The 22,754-nt window shown below is 42.7% G+C and overlaps 1 protein-coding gene and 1 long non-coding RNA gene across 4 annotated transcripts in view; one reads left to right on the top strand and one right to left on the bottom strand.

Moving 5' to 3' along the window:
- The first annotated feature begins 2,306 nt into the window (after positions 1-2,306).
- LOC110296255 (uncharacterized) lies at positions 2,307-12,686 on the top strand. Of its 2 annotated transcripts, none has more exons than XR_015047567.1 (4): positions 2,307-2,767; positions 4,540-4,643; positions 10,535-10,715; positions 11,434-12,686. It is a non-coding gene; the product is annotated as an uncharacterized LOC110296255 (long non-coding RNA). The 2 variants fall into 2 exon arrangements; XR_015047568.1 differs by having other exon boundaries at positions 10,535-10,649.
- Positions 12,687-20,430: 7,744 nt separating this feature from the next.
- The window catches only part of LOC110295777 (murinoglobulin-1), a 53,368-nt gene continuing 51,044 nt past the window's right edge, over positions 20,431-22,754 (bottom strand). Inside the window, exons 34-36 of one of the 2 annotated variants that reach the window (XM_085839973.1) lie at positions 21,981-22,083; positions 20,890-20,931; positions 20,431-20,575 (exon numbers count right to left, since the gene is read on the bottom strand). In XM_085839973.1, the coding sequence (XP_085696099.1) occupies positions 20,559-20,575; positions 20,890-20,931; positions 21,981-22,083 (162 nt within the window). In that variant the 3' untranslated portion in view covers positions 20,431-20,558. Of the gene's footprint in view, positions 20,576-20,621; positions 20,932-21,980; positions 22,084-22,754 lie in introns of those variants that run through there. The other variant, XM_085839972.1, reaches the window with a different exon arrangement.

Here is a 22,754-nt window from a genome sequence, read left to right on the forward strand (position 1 = left end):
TTTAAAAATCTGTTTTATTTATATGAGTACACTGTAGCTGTCTTCAGACACACCAGAAGAGGGGATCAAATACCATCAAATACCATTACAAATAATTGTGAGCCACTGTGTGGTATCTGAGAATTGAACTCAGGACCTTTGGAAGTTCAGTTAGTGCTCTTAACCATTGAGCCATTTATCCAGCCCCTAGCTTCAGGTTTTCTAGCTTTAGGCTGTTCACCAAAACAGACAAGAGGTGGGACTTTCAACTCTACTGCCCTACTTTTGGAGGGGCTGAAAGTGACAGGACTGAGTTAGCCAGAGCCAGACTGACTCCATGACAGGCTGCAAATGGGCAGTTTGGGAGACTAAGCCTAACTTTTTGTTTTACAGAACTGGAAAAGTCCAAAACAAGTCAATTCCAGGAAATACCACCCCTCACAGGCAGCCAATCAGGAGCTGTAGAGGCTGCCCCACCATCTAGCTTAAGCCAAGTATAGTTAATCAGCAAAAGGTCCCCAAGTTCCCCAGAGCCTTAACCAATCACAAAGGTGTCCATACCCCAGAGATAGAGCCAACCAATCAAGGGAAAGAAAGGTAAGAGTCACCTGCTGTGACCCTAACAGGCTTTAAATTGACCCTGCAGGGTCCATATTGCTGTCTTCCATTCTGATGTATGTTGGACTCCTGCATGCATGTTCTCTGCAGAATAAACACTCTTTGCTGTTACATACTATTTGAGTCTGGGGTATCATTTTTTTTTGCAAATCATACACCCTTATAAAAGTTGATTTCATCATCACAGGCTATTGATTTATCAAATTGTGGCTATATAAGAGAGCTTCATAAAACTGTAGGAGGCCTGAGTTCTGAAGGGTGTACACCCAAAGAGGGTGTGGGTGTTCCCCACTCCTTCCTAAATGACTTGTTTTGTATACCTTTTCCATCTGGCTGTTCACCTGTATCCTTTATAACCAATGAACATATTTAAGCAAGTGATTGCCTGAGTTCTGTAGGCCATTAGCAAATGGAGTGGGGATTCTGGGATTCTAAAAGTCAGTTGATCAGAAGTTTAGGTAACAATCTGCTTGTAACTGTCAACTGGCATCAGGTACTGGGGGTTTCCTGGTGGGATTGGGCCATCAACCTGTAACTGTTGCTTCTGGGTAGATAATCTCAGAATGGAATCAGATAATACGCAGCTAGTGTCTATGAAGAATCTTCTGCAAGATCGATTTTTCTTTCTTTCTTTTTTTGGCATGGTTTATGGGATTTCTGAATTTAAACCACAGAAACATTGTGTGTGAAAGTTTGTTTCTGAGAGAGACATGCTTTATTCTGTTTCTCTGTCAGCTTTTGTGCCTTTCTTACAGTGTCTAAAATCTTTGCCTGATCTAATTTCACAAAGATTACCTTTCTGTTTTCTTCTCACTTTAAAAATAGTTTTAGGTTTTGCATTTAAGTCTGTGATCTGTTTTAGCTTCAGCGTATAATAATACATATAATACATTCTCTAAGAATGTGTTGAAGTCAAATTGTTTTCTTATAGATGGTCAGTTATGTCAGCACCATTTTTATTTATTTATTATTTATTTTGCATGTGTTGTCCTGTGCATATGACATATCTACTTGTTAGTGTAGGTGTGGCTCTTTGAGTGAGAATAGTCCCCATAGGCTCATGTAGTTGAATAGTTGGTCTCCAGTTTGTAGAACTGTTTGGGAAGGACTAGGAGGAGCGGTGTGGTTGGAGGAAACGTGTCACTCATGGTGGGCTTTGAGGTTTCAAATTCCAGGTCCACTTAGCTCTTTCTGCCTCATGGTTGAGTCTTAAGATGTGATCTCTCAGCTGTGGCTTCATCATCATGCCTGCCTGCTTCTATGCTTCCCACCATTATGATCCCTTTAAAATTCTAAAATTCTAAATTTTAAAATTCTAAGCCCCAAATCAAATACTCTCTTTTTTACAAATAAATAAATTAAAATTTGAGGCTGTAGCAAACACATAAGTGGAAGCTCACAGTCAGTTATTGGATGGATCACAGGGCCCCCAATGGAGGAGCTAGAGAAAATACCCAAGGAGCTAAAGGGATCTGCAACCCTATAGGTGGAACAACATGATGAACTAACTAACCAGTACCCCGGAGCTCTTGACTCTAGCTGCATATGTATCAAAAGATGGCCTAGTCGGCCATCACTGGAAAGAGAGGCCCATTGGACTTACAAACTTTATATGCCCCAGTACAGGGGAACGCCAGGGCCAAAAAGTGGGAGTGGGTGGGTAGGGGGGGTGGGGGAGGGTATGGGGGACTTTTGGGATATCATTGGAAATGTAACTGAGGAAAATATGCAATAAAAAATATTTAAAAAATTGAGGCAGGGTCTATCTGGGTTGCCCTGGCTGTCCTGTAACTCACTATGAAAACCAGGCTGGTCTCAAACTCACAGAGATTCACCCATCTTTGTCCCCCAGTGCTGGGATTAAAGACCTGCTCTACCTCCCTCTCACATGATTTCTTGTATAGGTTGCCTTAGTTGTGGTATTTTGTCATAGCAGCTAAGTAACTCAGACAGTAGGTATGTGTATGTGTACATGTGGTTGCATATGCACATAGGTGTGCAGGCGTGTGTAGGCCAGAGGTAGGCATCGGGTCTCTTTTTTTTGACTGCCCTCCAGCTTTCTTTTCAAGGCAGGGTCTCTCTTGAGTGTGATGTTCATCAATTTTCCTGGTCAATGAGATGCAAGGGTCTTTCTGTCTCTGCCCATCTCCCTCCATTGCTGGAGTTGCAGGTATATACTACTCTGCTGGCTTTTCCCATGGGTTCTAGGAATGAACTCAGGTCCCCATGCTTGTACATCAGCCATTTTACCAACGGCCATCTCCTCAGCCCTCAACACTATTTGTTGAAGTAGCCACTTTTTTGGTGACTTCCCTTAGTGTCTTTGTTTAAAATAAGTGAAAAAAAAAAGGTAAATTTCTGCATTTCTCTTTTGTCTCAGTTATTTATGATCGTTTAAAAAATATATTATTTATAATAGTTTTAACAATCTGCAAATCAGGACATCTATCACTTTCTTAAAGTAAAAGTCTTAGCTGTTCTAGGCCCTACACTCTTTCCTGTAGATTTTAGTTAGATATCCTTTTCTTTTCATATGAATATATCAGAGAATATATACTTGAAGTTTGGTTAGATTCTTCCAATGTTCCTATCAATTTAAACTTCCCAGCACTGTGAATCAAATCACCTATTTATACCCTTACAAGGTGTCTTAGTCAGGGTTTCTATTCCTGCACAAACATCATGACCAAGAACCAAGTTAGGGAGGAAAGGGTTTTTTCAGCTTACAATTCCACCTGTTTATCACCAAGGAAGTCAGGACTGGAACTCAAACAGGTCAGGAAGCAGGAGCTGATGCAGACGCCATGGAGGGATGTTCTTTACTGGCTTGCTTCCCCTGGCTTGCTCAGCCTGCTCTCTTATAGAACCAAGACTACCAGCCCAGAGATGGTCCCACCCACAAGGGGCCTTTCCCCCTTGATCACTAATTGAGAAAATGCCTTACAGTTGTATCTCATGGAGGCATTTCCTCAGCTGAAGTTCCTTTCTCTGTGATAACTCTAGCTGTGTCAAGTTGACACAAAACTAGTCAGTACACAAGGCAAGGGTAATGGAAGCCACAGCCTCCTTACATTCACCTGGATTTTAGTCGTGGCTCTGTTCTTGAAGGGCAGTGGTGAGTTTTTACTAGATGGAGATGTGTCAGGCCTTTTGCATCAGAGCCTGCACAGACACTTTGTGACAGCTATTCTTGGTTGTCCATTTGACTATATCTGGAATGAACTATCATCCAGAGATGGAAGGCTCACTTGTGAGAGATTTTCTACTTGGTTTGAGGTGGGTTTAAATCTCTTCTAGTCCAGATCTTTGAGGCAGGAAGACATACCTCTGATCTGGATCTTGAGGTGGGATGACACTTTTAATCTGACCGCACACTCTGGTGGAACCTTATATATGGACATGGAAGAAGGAAGATTTTGTTTTTTTCCTGCTTGCTCTCACATTGCTAGCACATCCATTCCTTCACTGACACTGAAGCCTACTTCTTCAGGATCCAGATAAACACACACACACACACACACACACACACACACACACACACACACACACACACACAAACTCCATAGTTCTCCAGAGAACCCTGACTAATACACAATTTTTATGCTGGCAGTCATCTCTTTGAAGCAAAGCATTGATGATGATAAAGTCTGTGTTTCCATGTTAGTACTGAGATGGAGACAGAAGGGAAGAGGATGGAGAAGTGTAGCCTCCCCTCCCCCAGCCTTAGGGTTCTACTGTTTACACCTGGATGGAGCTTGCCGGCTTAATCGTTCTGCCACGCCCACTGCTGGAACCTGCTGCCTTGCTATTGGTCCCCAGGACTATTTGGCGGGAATCGGGGGCCTCCCTTCCTCTCCTTTATAACTGCGTGCTGATATAGTAAAATTGAGCTTTGATCAGAGTTGCTTTTGACTTGGCTCCGTTCTTTCTCTCGTCGCCTAGCCCCTCTTCTCTTCCAGGTTCCCCAAATGCCTTTCCAGGCTAGAACCCAGGCTGTGATCTGCTGGCTGGACACAACAGAGAAGACTTTTGCTCTGGCACACGGGGTGAGTGTTCAGTCAAGTCTAGGAAGTCATGGGAGGAGCGGTTTTCAGAGCACAGGGAGAAACCATTAGCACGAAATGTTAATGAGCTGTAAGGTAGATTAATGAAGGAGAACTTAATGAATTTGACATTGGGGAGCCCATCGTTCAATAGATACTCTTTATTGGTGTGATGTTGGCAGATGTGCAGTTTTGGTGAGCTGGCAGATGGAAGAGAGGCAAGGAAGCAGAAAAGACTCACGAAAAAGCTTGTGACAGGAAGGAAGGAGATAATATCTGAGTAGTCATAGGTGAGGTCAACTGTGCATGAGAAAGACCAAGACACACTATGACTCGAGGTGAAAAATTCAGTTAAAAGGACATTGAAAGTTCATGCCAGAGGAAGACCATTCCCTGCTTTGTGAGTCCCAACAGACAGCCAGGGAAGGATCTGCGTAGAGGAAGCAGCCATTTTCATGATGACAGAGAAGACCGAATGATTGGAAAGAGAGCACATACTCTTCTTGCCTAGTGAATTTATCTTCTCAGCAAAATGAATTATAAAACCACTTACCCAGAACAAAGGAGGGGGTGGTGGGGATAACTAGATCAGGAAAAGATAGACATCTGCTCAGAGATGGTGTCACTGAGCAGTGGTCACAGCCAGCAAAGGCAGCGGGTTCTGTGTGCACAATGGCCGACCTTGGGCAGTGCCCCCCCCCCCCCCCCCCCCCCGTCACCTTGGTTGTCTTAACAGATAAGTCAGATGGTAGTGATGGTGGAGTGTGGAGGTAGATCGCTTACAGGGTGGTTTAGAGAAAGGGGAAAAAGATTTTTAAGAGCTTGAAAGAGACAGAAGTGGACAACAAACTCCAACAGCAGGAGGCTGGGAGGGAGAGGTATGCTGGACCAGAAAATCTTTGCCTGTAGAACATGAAGTAAAATCATTTCCTACACCATTTCTTTTAAGATTACATTCTAAGGTTAACACATAAAGTGATGGATTCCATCATGGCTTTTTTTGTTGTTGTTGTCATTTGGTTTTGGGAGACATGGTTTCTTTGTGTAGCTCTGGCTGTCCTGAACTCATTCTGTAGATCAGGCTGGTCTGGAACGCAAAGATATGCATGCCTCTGCTAGAATTATAGGCATGCACCACCTACATGGGTCATTAATCTTTATTTTCTTTTTTTTTTTTTAAAGCAAAAGACATTAAGTTTATTTTTCCACTAGCTATTTTTTTTATTACGTATTTTCCTCAATTACATTTCCAATGCTATCCCAAAAGTCCCCCATACAACCCCCCCCCACTTCCTTACCCACCCATTCCCATTCTTTTGGCCCTGGCATTCCCCTGTATTGGGGCATATAAAGTTTGCAAGTCCAATGGGCCTCTCTTTCCAGTGATGGCCGACTAGGCCATCTTTCGATACATATGAAGCTAGAGTCAAGAGCTCCGGGGTACTGGTTAGTTCATCATGTTGTTCCCCCTATAGGGTTGCAGATCCCTTTAACTCCTTGGGTACTTTCTCTAGCTTCTCCATTGGGAGCCCTGTGATCCATCCACTAGCTGACTGTGAGCATCCACTTCTGTGTTTGCTAGGCCCCGGCATAGTCTCACAAGAGACAGCTATATCTGGGTCCTTTCAGCAAAATCTTGCTAGTGTATGCAATGGTGTCAGCGTTTGCAAGCTGATTATGGGATGGATCCTTGGATATGGCAGTCTCTAGATGGTCCATCCTTTCATCACAGCTCCAAACTTTGTCTCTGTAACTCCTTCCATGGGTGTTTTGTTCCCAATTCTAAGAAGGGGCACAGTGTCCACACTTTGGTCTTCATTCTTCTTGAGTTTTATGCGTTTAGCAAATTGTATCTTATATCTTGGGTATCCTAAGTTTTGGGCTAATATCCACTTATCAGTGAATACATATTGTGTGAGTTCCTTTGTGATTGTGTTACCTCACTCAAGATGATGCCCTCCAGGTTCATCCATTTGGCTAGGAATTTCATAAATTCATTCTTTTTAATAGCTGAGTAGTACTCCATTGTGTAAATGTACCATATTTTCTGTATCCATTCCTCTGTTGAGGGGCATCTGGGTTCTTTCCAGCTTCTGGCTATTATAAATAGGGCTGCTATGAACATAGTGGAGCATGTGTCCTTCTTACCGGTTGGGACATCTTCTGGATATATGCCCAGGAGAGGTATTGCTGGATCCTCTGGTAGTACTATGTCCAATTTTCTGAGGAACCGCCAGACTGATTTCCAGAGTGGTTGTACAAGCTTGCAATCCCACCAACAATGGAGGAATGTTCCTCTTTCTCCACATCCTCGCCAGCATCTGCTGTCACCTGAATTTTTGATCTTAGCCATTCTGACTGGTGTGAGGTGGAATCTCAGGGTTGTTTTGATTTGCATTTCCCTGATGATTAAGGATGTTGAACATTTTTTTCAGGTGCTTCTCTGCCATTCGGTATTCCTCAGGTGAGAATTCTTTGTTCAGTTCTGAGCCCCATTTTTTAATGGGGTTATTTGATTTTCTGGAGTCCACCTTCTTGAGTTCTTTATATATATTGGATATTAGTCCCATATCTGATTTAGGATAGGTAAAGATCCTTTCCCAATCTGTTGGTGGTTTTTTTGTCTTATTGATGGTGTCTTTTGCCTTGCAGAAGCTTTGCAGTTTCATGAGGTCCCACTTGTCAATTCTCGATCTTACAGCACAAGCCATTGCTGTTCTATTCAAGAATTTTTCCCGTGTGCCCATATCTTCAAGGCTTTTCCCCACTTTCTCCTCTATAAGTTTCAGTGTCTCTGGTTTTATGTGAAGTTCCTTGATCCACTTAGATTTGACCTTAGTACAAGGAGATAGGAATGGATCAATTCGCATTCTTCTACATGATAACAACCAGTTGTGCCAGCACCATTTGTTGAAAATGCTGTCTTTCTTCCACTGGATGGTTTTAGCTCCCTTGTCGAAGATCAAGTGACCATAGGTGTGTGGCTTCATTTCTGGGTCTTCAATTCTATTCCATTGGTCTACTTGTCTGTCACTATACCAGTACCATGCAGTTTTTATCACAATTGCTCTGTAGTAAAGCTTTAGGTCCGGCATGGTGATTCCACCAGAGGTTCTTTTATCCTTGAGAAGAGTTTTTGCTATCCTAGGTTTTTTGTTATTCCAGATGAACGGAAGGTACTCTACCCAACTCATTCTATGAAGCCACAATTACTCTGATACCTAAACCACAAAAAGACCCAACAAAGATAGAGAACTTCAGACCAATTTCCCTTATGAATATCGATGCAAAAATCCTCAATAAAGTTCTTGCTAACCGAATCCAAGAACACATCAAAACAATCATCCATCCTGACCAAGTAGGTTTCATCCCAGGGATGCAGGGATGGTTCAATATACGGAAATCCATCAACGTAATCCAGTATATAAACAAACTCAAAGACAAAAACCACATGATCATCTCGTTAGATGCGGAAAAAGCATTTGACAAGATCCAACACCCATTCATGATAAAAGTCTTGGAAAGATCAGGAATTCAAGGCCCATACCTAAACATGATAAAAGCAATCTACAGCAAACCAGTAGCCAACATCAAAGTAAATGGTGAGAAGCTTGAAGCAGTCCCTCTAAGATCAGTGACTAGACAAGGCTGTCCACTTTCTCCATACCTATTCAACATTGTACTTGAAGTCCTAGCCAGAGCAATTCGACAACAAAAGGAGATCAAAGGGATACAAATTGGAAAAGATGAAGTCAAAATATCACTTTTTGCAGATGATATGATAGTATATATAAGTGACCCTAAAAATTCCACCAGAGAACTCCTAAACCTGATAAACAGCTTCGGTGAAGTAGCTGGATATAAAATTAACTCAAACAAATCAATGGCCTTTCTCTACACAAAGAATAAACAGGCTGAGAAAGAAATTAGGGAAACAACACCCTTCTCAATAGTCACAAATAATATAAAATATCTTGGCGTGACTCTAACTAAGGAAGTGAAAGATCTGTATAATAAAAACTTCAAGTCTCTGAAGAAAGAAATTATAGAAGATCTCAGAAGATGGAAAGATCTCCCATGCTCATGGATTGGCAGGATCAACATTGTCAAAATGGCTATCTTGCCAAAAGCAATCTACAGATTCAACGCAATCCCCATCAAAATTCCAACTCAATTCTTCAATGAATTAGAAAGTGCAATCTGCAAATTAATCTTTATTTTCATTCAGTCGTCTCCTCCTCCTCTCCTAGGTACCCTTCCCCCATTTTAGCTTGTTTTCTCTTTCCCCAAATAGTGCCCTTCAGTGGCCTCCTCTGGTTTATCATCATGTGTTATATCTGAAATATGTTTCTTTGCATTTATTATTACATTTATGTATGTATGTATGTATGTATGTATGTATGTATGTATGTATGTGTGTGTGTGTCTGCTGACCTAGGCCTAGTCCTAGGAGCTTCTAGACTCTTTACAATCTTACCTAGGCCTAGAATGTTTTCAGCTTCTGACACCTATTGCTGAATAAGCTCACCTTTTCTAGTTCTTTCTGAGCTCTGGCTGGCTGGTTCAACTCAGCTGTTCTGGCTCAAACTCCTCTCCAAGCTGACTGATTCAAACTGGCTTCTTTCCACTTCTCAGTGAACTGCTCTGCTTGGCCTCAAGCTAACTCTAGCAATTTGTTCTAATATTCTGGCTCCTTCTCATTCTCTGTCTCCTTCTGTCTTTGCCTGAGTCTAGCTTATTCTCTCTTTAAACTCTCTCTCTGTAAAATTCTCCTAGTAAAACTGCCTCTGGTCTATGCTCAGAGCTGATCCTGTGCCACAGCACTCCATACTCAAATACTGCCTGGAGAGAGCTGGTCTCCCAGGAGTGGGGACTCGCCTGCGAGCATAGGTAAGACCACCACTTCTACTCAAATTCCTGGCCCAAGAGGGACCCACCCAGACCTATTAGGACACAGGAATTAAGGAACGGCCTGGGACAGGATCCTTTCGGTTTCTGTCTGCACCCCAGAACTGACCCTGTGCCACAGCTCTCCATACCTGAATTTCTTCCTGAGAGAACTGGTCTCCCAGGAGTACTGACACACAGGCTTGCAGGAGGGACAAGCCACAGTCCTATCAGATCACCATGGACTAAGACTGTTCTTAAATTCCAACAACAACAACAACAACAAAACCCAGAAAGCCCACATACACGTGGAAGATGAACAATGCTCTCCTCAATGGTAACTCGGTGAAGGAAGAAATGAAGAAAGAAATTAAAGACTTTTTAGAATCTAATGAAAATGAAGGCATGGGACACAGTGAAAGCATTGCTAAGAGAAAACTCAGTTCTGAGTGCCTCCAAAAAGAAACTGGAGAGAGCACACACTAGCAGCTTAACAGTAATCGGAACACACACACACTCACACACACACACACACACACACACACACAGACATAGACAGGCAGACAGATGGACACACAGACAGACAGACAGACAGATACACACTCACATATACAAATACCAGGGTGGGTTGGGGGTAGGACACACTAATAGGAAAGGAGAAGGTATTAGTGGGAGTGGGATGGGGACAGGAAAGAGTAACAGAGTTGTGTGGCTATCACTGAAATACGTTATATACACTTATAAAAAATGCTATAACGAAACCCATTAGTACTTAACATTAATGCATAATAATAAAACATTAAAAAAGAAAAGAAAAGTTAAGATGAGATGGAAAAGTGTGCAACAGAGAAATGATGGTTAGATATTGTAATTATCAGGGTCCTGAAGGATGCTGAAGACATATTGTTATTTATATACATTAAAATTACCAATTTGTAAAAAAAAAAAGACTTGCTGTCTTATGAATAGAATTATTGTAAAATAGCTTTTGTTTTTGTTTTTGCCAGCAGCAGCCTCAAAAACCTGTTCACCATGTTTGAAAACATCAGTCACACACCAATAGGGCAAGAAGGCAGAAGAGAACCACAGAAAACTTGTCTGCTTTTCCGAGGGATGGAACAGGTGTGTCGATGCATGTGGATGTAATTCACTGAGAGTGAGCCCTGAAACCTTATCACAGAGAGACAGGTATGAGGTCAAATCTCAGAGACTAGGGATATTCATGTAGTGAGAGTCCCAGCACCTGTCACCTAGCCATGGCCATGGCCAAAGGAGGGAGTTCTCTTCGAGTCCCAGATTGTCATGGAAGCCTGGATGTTTCAGGCATCCAGCCTAAATAAAGAGATATAGACTCCACAGGAGGCTAATAGCTTACTGGATCTCTCAGTGAGGCCGCAGAGCACATGAGCCAGATTTCCTGTCTGAGTCCTCACAACTCCAGTTGTCAGATCTCAGCGTGTTACCATCTTTGGGTACCCGTGGACAACCACTGCGGCTTCATGAGTTATTCTTGGACTACGGGCGGGGGTGGGGGTGGGCGGTGGGGGGTGGGGGATGGGGTGGTGGTGGTGGTGCGGGGTGTGTGTGTGTGTGTGTGTGCGTGCAACTCTTCAGAGGATTTGTTGGCATCTGGAGCTGAGGGCACTGCTCTCGGACCCGGTGGGGAGTGATCATGCCCTCTGGTGGATGTGGAAGGCGTGACATGGAGATAGGATTTGAGAGCACTTGTCTGTGGTTTTCCTGGACAACACTGAAGAGAATCCTGCCCTCCTGCCGGCCCAGACCTTTGGGATTCAACTGCTCTTTTCAGTGGCATCTAGAAGACCCCATACCCCACCCTCTTTTGGTAAGAAGCTCTGGTCGGATTATGTGTCTGGATTGGCCCTCTCTCTGCTCTCTTGTTCAGGTCAGAAACCTAGCTGAAGGGAATGTCACCCAGCTGGTGCCTGGTCACTTCTATGATGTCCGGTGGGCTCCACAGCCGGAAGAACTTGGCGTGCAAAGCTCATGAATGACTCATAACCCAGGAGACCCAGAGCAAAGTTCCAGTTAGCGGAGTCTGAAATCATCTACCTTCCATCTGCTCTTCGAGTATTCTATTTACTTGAATTTCTTACAATTTTCATTCCCTTAAATTTTTATTTGTGTATGCTTCATTGTGAAACTTTAGATTTGTCAGGTCTCAGGCAGCTCATGTAACCAGAAATGAGCGCAAGCTGGACTATAGAAGGATTTCTGGTAGATAGAGAAAAGCCAGCATTCTGTAGGAGGTTTTCTGTCCCCCAAGAGGAGTCCTTTCCCTTACCTCTGGCAGAACGGACATATGGCTCTGCAATTCATATATACCGATGGTGACTATCAGTATATCAAAGCACACACTGGCCTCCGGGCTCCCTTGGTATCACAAAGACCAGTTATACATTTCGAAGTCTGCATCCTAGCATGGCAGCCTTTCTCAGCTCCTCCTCTAGCCTCCCTCCAGCTCGAGGGCTCCCTCTCTCAGTTACTCACTGTTCTTATGATTCACACTCTAGATCTTGCTAGCCTCTTGCTGTCTCTCTAACTCCTTCCTCACTATGCTCTCTCCTGCTCTGCTGCTTCCCTAGCCCTGCCTGTGCCCAGTCTGATTTTCATTCCAATCTGACTGGATTCTCTCAGAATGGGGAATTTTCTCTGGATATTTTCTCTCTCTTATTCACAGTGCAAGCCTTCCTCTAATAATGGATCAGTCATGTCACACTTTCTTTACCTCAGCCCCTTTGAATACCATATTCCCTTTAAGATTTTTTTCGAGACAGTCTTGCTGATGTAGCCCACAGTAGTGTGGAACTCAGGACTATACTGCCTCCCTCCTGTATAGTGGCACTACATGCACGCACTGTGACACAATTTGCACCCTATATGATAGACTTAATTTGATTGTGTCAGGGTTAGGACTGTGCGTTTCCCTGGATAGGCACTGATGACTAGGGGATGGGGATAGACCCTCTATGGTACCTCCATGGTAGAAGAGATCAAGGAGCATGCCTCTTACATCAGACAGTTATTCCCTCTCAGCTCTTCATGGATGCCATATGCCTGCCCCTTCTCCTCCTCTTCTTCTTCCTCTTCTTCTTCCTCTTCTTCCTCCTCCTCCTCCTCCTCCTCCTCCTCCTCCTCCTCCTCCTCCTCCTCCTCTTCTTCTTCTTCTTCTTCTTCTTCTTCTTCTTCTTCTTCTTCTTCTTCTTCTTCTTCTTCTTCTTCTTCTTCTTCTTCTTCTTCTTCTTCTTCTTCTTCAGTTCTGCAAACAGGCAAGAGAAATTACTGCCAATGAACCTCAAGAGAAAGGCCTTGTATGCAGGGATATTTTTCTTTTCAGATCTAGTGGCTGAAATCTCTAATCTTGGGATTTCTTTGTAATCCTTTTACAAGATTTAAAAGATCCCGTTGGTAATGAAAATAAAAATTTCATGGTACGCAGCTCAGAATAAGGCACTCCCTACCCCTTTGCTAGTTCTATAGGGACTAGTTGTTGTGCCCAGGGACCAAATGTCTATGTTCTAGTCTTAATGACCTTTGGGTATCACCCAGGAAAATGTGCCCAAGAAACTGTTCCTTTCTATCTGGGTATTTGCCAACTAGCCAGCAAGCCCCTCCTCCCAGAACCTATCAATAGGCTGTAGCTCAGAGGTATGGAGTAGGTCTCCATGTTCTTCCCCTTCCTTCACTGGTATTGGTAGGCCTGATCTTGTAGGCCAAAACAACACAGTTTTTAATCAACTGTTGTATCTTAGCTAAAGAAGTAAAAAATGGTTTCTCTCGTGATTTTAATTTGCATCTCTTTTTAAAAGAATGATAGTATCTTTTCACACACTGAAGAGCTGTTTGTATTTCTATTCTGTGATATACAGTTCACAGCCTTTATCTTTAAAAACATACTTTTCCTAATGGGCTAACCAGTCAAATGGTATGATCTTGTTCTCCCAGTTGAAAGTTAAGAGTTACTTGAGCATTAAGGGCCACCCTGGGACACAGTGAGACTTGGTTTAATAAAATTCACATGATCAAGGTACATTGGCTCTCGTCATATAGTACAGGCTGGTTTTGAACTTGTGGTGCCCTTCTGACACTGTGCATGGCTAACCATCTGTCTGTCTGTCTGTCTGTCTGTCTGTCTGCCTGCCTGCCTGCCTGCCTACATACCTACCTATCTATGTAAGTAAGTCATTTGAGCCCGATGCAAGCTGAACATATCTTGGTTTGCTCTTCTCCTAGTTAGCATGTGTTACAATTTTTCCTCAGCTGTAAGAAATTTTTCACCTGCCAAGTTCATAGTTATTTCTTTTGTGAGTTCTGAGTTTTTAGAATCCAAACCGTTCCTTTTACATTTAAGAATATAGAAAACATATTTCCCATATTTTCTCATAGAGAATTTTTATTTTTTCCTGCTTTAATATGTTAAATATTTAAAATGTTTGGAATGACTTTAGGTGAAAGATATGATATAGGCTGTAACTTGACTATTTCCCTCAAGGCTGTGTAACTGTCCCTATAGCACTGATGAATTAATATACTTTCTTCTAGAAGTAATTTGAAACCTTACCTACATCATGTACCATGTTTCCTGCAGGTAGAACTGTTGATCACTGTCTGTTGTTCCATTGAGCCGTGTGCTTCTTCAGTTACCTAGTCCACAGGGCGAGTGACGGAATCATGATATAGTTTGAGATGCAATAAAAGTGCCCTGAACATTTCCTTCCTAGAATATTCCTGTTAATTTTTTCTATGTATGTATCAGAATTAAATTGGTAAACTTGATTTTTCATACAGAATTGCTATTTCTTTTGTTTAAATTATTGGCACCATTTGAGGTTTTCAGTAGAGTGTGTTTTTAAAAATTATTTATTTTCTGTATATGAGTACACTGTAGCTGTCTTCAGACACACCAGGAGAAGGCATTGGATCCCATTGAAGATGGTTGTGAGCCACCATGTAGTTGTTAGGAATTGAACTCAGGACCTCTGGAAGAGCAGTCAGTGTTCTTAACCACTGAGCCATCTCTCCAGCCCCTCCAGTAGTGTTTTATTTAGATATTTCCTTAACACATTTAGTCTCTTATCATATTTGCCTTCTGTTATCCTCTCTCACATCCACTTTCTTCTTTTTTCTTTCCCTTTCCACTCTCTGGTCTACCTTTTTCTTTCATGACTCCCCCCCCCCCCCCATTTCTCTAAAATCCACATATGAGAGAAAACGTGATGTTTGTCTTTGCAAGCCTGGGTTCTTTTTCTTATATGATGATAAAATTCCATTAAACTGCAGGCAAGTGGTATAATTTAACTTTTATAATGGATGAATCCAACTCCAGTGTATAGATACACACTACTTGTAGAGATCCCTCCATCTGCTGATGGGCGCTTGAATGATTCTGTGCTTGACTGCGAGTTCTGTGATGAACTAGGATGCAGTTATTTCTACATGGCTGGTTGACTTTGATTCTTTTGGGTTAAAGAAGTGATGTGCTGGGTAGTTTTATGTCAACTTGACATGAGCTAGAGTCATCTGAGTCATATGAGAGGAGAGAACCTAAAATGAGGAAAGGCCTTCATAAGATCTGGTTGTAGGGTATTTTCTTAAGTGGTGATTGATGTGGGAGGGCTTAGCCTATCGTGGGTGGTGCCATTACTAGGCTGGTGGTCCTGGGTTGTATAAGAAAGCAGGGTGAGTGAGCCACGTGGAGCAAGACAGTAAGCAGCATCCCTTCATTGCCTCTGCATCAGCTCCTGTCTCCAGGTTCCAGCCTTGCTTGAGTTCCTGTCCTGACTTCCTTTGGTTATGATAGCGATGTGGAAGATGTGGATGTGTGAGCTGAATAAACCCTTTCCTCTGCAACTTATTTTTGGTCACGGTTTTCATCACAGCAACAGAAACCCTACCTAAGACAACTGATGTGTCTGGATGGACCATATTCTGTTTTCAATACTTATTGCCATAGTGACCGTCTGGTTACATTCTCAACAACAGCATTCTCAACCAACATCTATTGCTTTTATGTTTTAACAGTAGCCACAAAGCCCGGGAGAGTTAACACCTCAGTCTACTTTTCATTTCTGTTTCATTGATGGGTAAAGAGGATGAACATTTTTTCACATTTTGAATGAAAATTTTTCTGTTAACTTATGTGTTTATTAATGGCAATGATTGATACTTGGGTATTTATTTTTTGAGTTCTCTTTCTCTCTCTCTCTATTCCTTCCTTCCTTCCTTCCTTCCTTCCTTCCTTCCTTCCTTCCTTCCTTCCTTCCTTTCTTTCTTTCTTTCTTAAAAAAATAAAAATAAAGCAGGCCCATTATGTAGCTTAAGTGGACCATGAACTTACTACGTAGCCCAGGATAGCCCCAACTTGTGCCTGAGAGCTGGGATTAGGGGCATATGCCACAGGGCCATAGATTTTATATTTTCCAGATTTATGTATTTTCTTTCTATAGTACAGATATAGTACACACACACACACACACACACACACACACACACACACACACACAAACACACTCTGCTTTTTTCCCATGAAAATCATTTCCTGCCAGATGAGTAACTGGAAAAGATTGTCTCTCATTCCCTGATCTATTTCTTCACCCTGTTAGTAGTTGTTTCTTTGCTATTCAGTAGCTTTTTCACTGCATGGAATCATACTTGCCAATTTCTGATATTATTTCCTGAGATATTAGAGTCCTATTAAAAATCTCCATTTCCCTGTATTTTCTTATAGATGTTTAAAAGTTAAAATCTTACATTAAGGAACTTAAGCAATTATGATTGATTTTTTTTTAATAGGGTCAGGGATAGGGACTGAGTTTGAGTCTTGTAGGTATGGGTATCCAGTTTTCCCAGCACCACTTGCCAACACAGTTTCTTCAGTGCGTGCTTTTGGAGGCTTATGGAGAATCTGTTGATTGCAGCTGCCTGGCTCTATTTCCACAGCTCAGTAGTGTGTTTTGAAACTTCTTTCTGTTTGTGTGCGTGTATGTATGTATGTATGTATGTATGTATGTATGTATGTATGTTTATTTATAAGTTTAACCTTTTTCTTATGTCTGAGAAGAGAGCATCTCTCTTCCTTTGACCATTTTATTTATTCTTTGGTCATCTTGCCCACCCCATGCTCCTCTCCTGACTTCATCTTTCTCCTCTTCCTCCTTTGTCATGTACTGAGTCCAATTAGAGCTGCCTGTCTGCATGGGGTATAGGGCCACCCATTGGAGTATGTCCCCAATTTCTTATTTTTTTTTAAACATGGTTTTAATGAAATGAGAGTACTTAGATTTTTAACTTTCGCTGCCACCATGTGGTAATCTGGATACATACATATCTAGAACTTTATTTAGCTATCATATATGTATTATCTACACAAACCATTAGGGGGATAATCATATATTTTTCTATTTATATTTGTTATATTTTGATGGAAGAAATACATTTACTGTACTAGATTTTAAACTACTATTTTGAAGTATACACCTACCTCTAACAAAAGCGAAAACCATTGTAAAACTTGAATCCTTACTGTACTTGGAGGGCAGGGGGCAAGAGGTTCCAGCTACTTCTGAGCAGAATAGGAGTAAACATGCACACATTAAATAACAAACAGCAGCACACAGAATATGAGACACACATCCAGCACATGTCATCTGTCTCTCATAATAGCATTTATGCTTTAAAAATCCCACTAATCTCCACCTAACCTAATTTGAAGAGTCTACTATTCCCAATTCCACTTCAAAATAAGAGACTGCCCCACCTAGGGAACCAACCCATCTGCACACACCAAACCCCCACACGATTGCTGATGCCAAGAAGTGCTTGCTGACAGGAGCCTGATATGGCTGTCCCTGAGAAGTTCTACCAGCACCTGACCAATACAGATGCAGATACTCACAGCCAACCATCAGACTGATCACAGGGAACCCAGTGGAAGAGCTAGGGGAAGGACTGAAGGAGCTGAAGGAGGATTGCAACCCAATAGGAAGAGCAATATCAGTTAACTGGACCACGCAGAACTCCCAAGGACTAAACCAAAAAGTACACATGGAGGAAGCCAGGATTCCAGACACACATGTAGCAGAGGATGGCCTTATCTGACATCAGTGGGAGAGGAGGGAAGCTCGATGCTTCAGCATAGGGAGATGTTAGAGGGGTAAAATGGGGTCCTCACTCGGGGCTAGGGCTGCTGGTCAAGGCAGGATGCGCAAACTTTTGACTGTGAGCACCCCAATGTCAGCACCGGGAGGGCATTGGGTTGTGAGAAGCTGTGGGACCCCACTCAGGGGAAGGTGCAGTCTGAGGTCCCCACAGACCTACCAGAGTTAGGCTCAGACTCTCGGGCACTACAGACGCCTCTGGGTGCCTTGGAAGAGTGAATTCTGGCGTCCCTGGGTTTCACGGAGGCCAGGGACTTCAGGTTCTCAATCTTGGACATGAGAAATGCTGCTGGGTGCATTGGAAGAGCTGAGTACAGAGTAGCGCCCATGGGAGGACTCTGGCCTGGGGCTGAGGGGAAAAGGGTAGGAGGAGAGAGCTCTGGCAAGTTACTGTGAGGATGAGAGTCCTTGTCTTACCTGGTGGCTTGTTCAGCAGGCAGCTTGGCTTGGTGGAGGCCCTGCCTGGAGCACAGGGAATCTCTCTCTGAAGACATGCTCCATTGCTCCTACATGGTGGGTCCTGATGAGAGGAGGCAGTCCATGGTTTTAAGGTGTTTATTGTAGAAAGGCAGAGAGAGGGAGAAGAGTAGAGAAGTAGAGGCCTGCCATGGCCATGTGAGGGGAGGGGGAGGGAGAGGGAACAGAAGGGAGAGGAAACAGGAGGGTGAGGGAAAAGGAGGGCAAGAGGAGAGTAAGAGAAGAAGGGTAAGAGAGTAAGAGAGGGAGGAGGGGGCAAGCAGTCCCTTTTATAGTGGGCTGGGTCTACCTGGTTTTTGCCAGGTAACTATGGGGTGGAGCATACCTGGCAGTTGCCAGGTAACTGTGGGGGTGGAGTACAGACAGAAAACCAGGAGCTTGGGGCATTGCCTAAGTGACTGATGGCCACACATCTCTCTGGGGGTGGGGGGCAGGACTGTGGGAGGCTGTAGCTGCAACGGGAGCCAGGGGCCCAGAGTGCATGGCCTAACACCGGCTGTCCCTTAGGATCACCGGGGTTCAAGGCCTGTGCTCGACTAAGGACCAGGCTGTCTGTGCACAGCTCACTGCCCCACAATTGGCTGAAACAATTTTGACTTTTCCCTAAAAATTAAATAACAAATATTCAGAAGAAGTCGAATATATTTATAACCAGTCTTCCAACGTTTCCATGAGATGTAATCTTCCCACCACCCCTCTGTTCCCCATTTGTTGCCCTCCAAAACCACACGTGATTACACAGTTGCGATAAAGATGAATGAGCCTCAACTCATTTCCCCAGTCTCAGAGTGGCATGAATAAACACTACCCTCTTGCTTCTCCTAGGACAGCCTTTTTTTTTTTTTTTTTTTTACTGGATCATGTGTCTGCCACAATCAACTTAGAAAGGGAAAGTTTCATTTTGATCGATTGATTGCTCCTTTAGGTTCTGGGTTGAGTGAGCACGGAGGCCACAGGATACAGTAAACCAAAGCAACATAAGTCAAACTCTTACCTCATAGTCACCAAAGGAACACAGTAAGCCAGTGAGGAGGAGCCGCTGAAAAGGTCACAATAACAACTACAGCCTTTATAACTAGGTACTTGTGTTCAAGGTTTCGCCCTCAGCCTGTGGTGTCACTGGTAGGTGGTAGAACTTTTAAAAGGGGCTGGCCAAAGGGCAACAGATAGGTCACAGAGGGGATTGTGGGACTCTGTCCTCTCCTTTCTCTCTCTTGAATTCTTGTCCTTAAATGAGTGGATTCCCTCCCAATGACATGCTGCTGTGCCACAGGCTCCAGAATAACAGGCTAACTAACTGATAGGGTTTGAATCTCAAATATCTCCATAGGCTCATGTGTGTAAACACCTAATCCTCAGCTGACGGTTCCCAAGTCCAGGCAACACAGCCTGTCATGGTGGGGGAAGCATAGTGGCTAGGAATGTTTATGTTCAAAGATGCAAAAGCTTGGGAAATGGATTCCTCACACTTCATAGGTCAAGAAGCCAACAGAATTTGACTGGGCTGAAATTCTTAAGCTTCACCCCTTTTACCAGCTAGGATCCAAATTCCAAAAATGTTAGACCCTCGCAGAACAGCACCAGCTTGGGACCAACCAACTGCTCAAACACCTGAGCCCACTGGGGACATAACTTAATAGATTTATCATTGCTGTCTTCAACATGGCACTCTGTCGGCCAGTCAGGATAGGCATTTTCCTGGCACTAAAAGCCTCTTTTTTTTTTTTTTTAATTTGTAAAAAGTGTTTTTACCTGGATGCATTACATCCACCATTTTCCCCCTGTGTTAGAAATTGAATCCACAGACTTGAAAATGGTCAAGTATTTTACCATCAAGCCATAATCCCTGCCTTTTGATTTTTTTGAGAGATAGTATTGTTATGAAGCCCAGGCTCACTTGGCACTTGCAAAGTAGCCTGGGTCACTTTTGAATTTTTGATTCTCCTGCCTCATCCTCTAGAAATGCTGTGAATGCGTGCCTGAATCACCGTTTCTTGCTTGCAGTATAGTCTTGCTTCACTAATGAACCCATCATGATTTCCTTATGGAAGTAAGGTTGCCACGGTGTTAAGCTTCATGTTTGGAGCTCTGTCTTCTTGAAGAAGTTGTAAAGTGTTCCACATGTTCACAATGCATGCTTGTCTGTTTAAATATCATTTCTGGCATCACGAATGTGAGGCTATCAGGCAAACACTAACTGAACATGGAGTAAATTTGGATTAAGTGAAGAAATAATGACAGATAGAGACTCTTGAGAACTAGGCATTTATTTATCAAGCTTGTTCAGTATTTGTATTTCAGAGACAAACACAAATCACCATCTTGAAGGTTCCCGGGTCTGGGGACTTCAGCAATGCCTTCTCCACAAATAGGAGTTTCAAACATTTTGTTTGTCTGTGTATGGGGAGAGAAGAAAACAACACATATGATGAGTATAATCTAACTGGACACAGATAGCAGGCGTCTCTGCAGGAAAGCAAACTGGCAGTGATGGAGAATGGTTTCCTTCAGATTTTCTGCTATAAGCTACCATACACTTTGGTAAGGAAGTTGGAGGATTCTCCCGATGTGGAATGCCAATCCAAATGTGCACCTTTCTGCATTTCCAGCCAGTGAGAATTGTCTGTGGTCATCTAAGAAAAGTTCGGGGTAGTGTTGAGGGGAAGGAGTTCAGAGTAAGGCTTGGGGTAGGCATGCTGGGTGCTCACCTGAGCTGCAGGGACTGCTGTATTCAGCAAAAGCCACTTCATCTGAAAGACATGGGATTCAACCTTGAGAATGGGAGTTTTTGAGAGAGGAGTTTGTGGAGGGTGATGTGTTAGGACTGACTGCTTTCCTCAATCAGAACCTGGATGATTGCTTAAAAGTCATCTCTCTGGGGACATCAGACAAACCAAACAAGGGAATTTCTTCCCTTGAAGCTACTGGTTGATACTTTTACCCTGGGATAGCAAGATGGCTGTGGGCAAGAGTGCTTGCTGACATGCCTTATGACCTTAGTGAGTTCAGTCTTCAGGATCCACATGGCAGAAGGAGAGAACACATTTACCTCAATGGCCCTCAGACCTCCACAGGCACAGTATTGTGCCAGCCTCTCACGGAATAAAGAATCAAACATATACCAATACTGGAATCATTTACCCTGTGGAGAAAATCCAAGTGTGCTTCTTCTACAGTATTTGAGTAGAGTCACAGCTGGGGTCATTTTACACATACATCCTTTCAGATTCTGTGCTATGTTTCTGTTTTTTCATCAATATTTCTTGAATTATTCTAGTCTGAAACATTTGGTATATCTCTTCACTTGATAAGAAATCCCCCCCTTTAATTCCCCAGCTCTGGCTTTGCTGTATATCTTTTGTCACCACTGGGCACACAGACTACAGTTCTCTCTCATCTTTTTATTCCTTCTGTAAGTATTTGTACAATTTCTCATCTTCCCATTGCTGTCTTAATAGGAAGTGTTGTGTGCCTTTCAACCTAGTGGCCTAATTTTGTAAAATGTTTGATCCCTTGGGTTATGTGAACATGTTTGATCCCACATGGTTGCTTGGACAAACAGGAATAAGGCTTCAGTAGATGAATAAACTCAAATTTTATAAATGGTTGTCTTACCTACATAATGGGTCAGTGGTTAAAAAAAATTGCTTTTAACAGTGGGTATGATGCCATATTCCTGAAATGTCAGCATTTGGGACTCTGAATCAAGAGGTCTGAGATTTTGTGCCATCCTGGTCTACATAGTGAGGAACTGTAAATAAATCAATACCACAAGGGTCCATCACCATCTCTTGCTCACCTGTCTCATAGTAGTCATAGACTTTCACAATGGCAGGCTGCAGGTTCGTTACTGGGATGTCTTGTTGAATGATGAAGGAGAAGGCTAGTGTCTGATTGGTCACCTAGGAAAGAGAGGAAAACAATCCAGACTCATGAGAGGGACCAGTGTTTTTCTTCAGTTTTTCATTGGATAGCAGTTAACCTCATTGTCAAGGTCTTCTTTAACTGCCAACCTATGTTGATGGTGATATGGTGATATGAATTTCAGACTGGGGACTGGGGAAACTGAAGTAGAGGCTCCTGGGTGTATAAGAAGCTTTTCCAGTCTATCAAACCATTCCAAAAGTCCATATTCCTCCTTAATGTATGACATTTGACTTTGTCCATTTTAAGAGTCAGTAAACACTTTCATTTGCTGACTTGAGATCCTATGTAAGGTTCCAGGAAAGCTAGCAATGAAGAAATAATATTAAAAGATTTTATTTTGTTATAATAATAACAATTACTACTATTATTATTATTATTATTATTATTATGTGTGTGTGCTTGTGTGTGTACTGATGGATCATAGAAGAAGGAATCAGATCCCCTGGACAGGAGTTACAGGCAGTTGTGAGTTGGTATTGATTCTGGGAACTGAATTCTTGTCTTCTGCAAGAGCAGTATATGCCCTTAACTGCTGATTCATGTGTCCCGGCCAGAGAAAAAGAAATCAAAATATCATGTAGTGTGAGGTATCGAGCCTGTAATTTTAAAGGGATCCTTTAGAATTCCCTCTCTTCTCCTATGTGCT

This window comes from Mus caroli, unplaced genomic scaffold (assembly GCF_978045245.1).
Source record: "Mus caroli unplaced genomic scaffold, Mus_caroli_1 scaffold_7, whole genome shotgun sequence".
Classification (NCBI taxonomy): domain Eukaryota; kingdom Metazoa; phylum Chordata; class Mammalia; order Rodentia; family Muridae; genus Mus; species Mus caroli.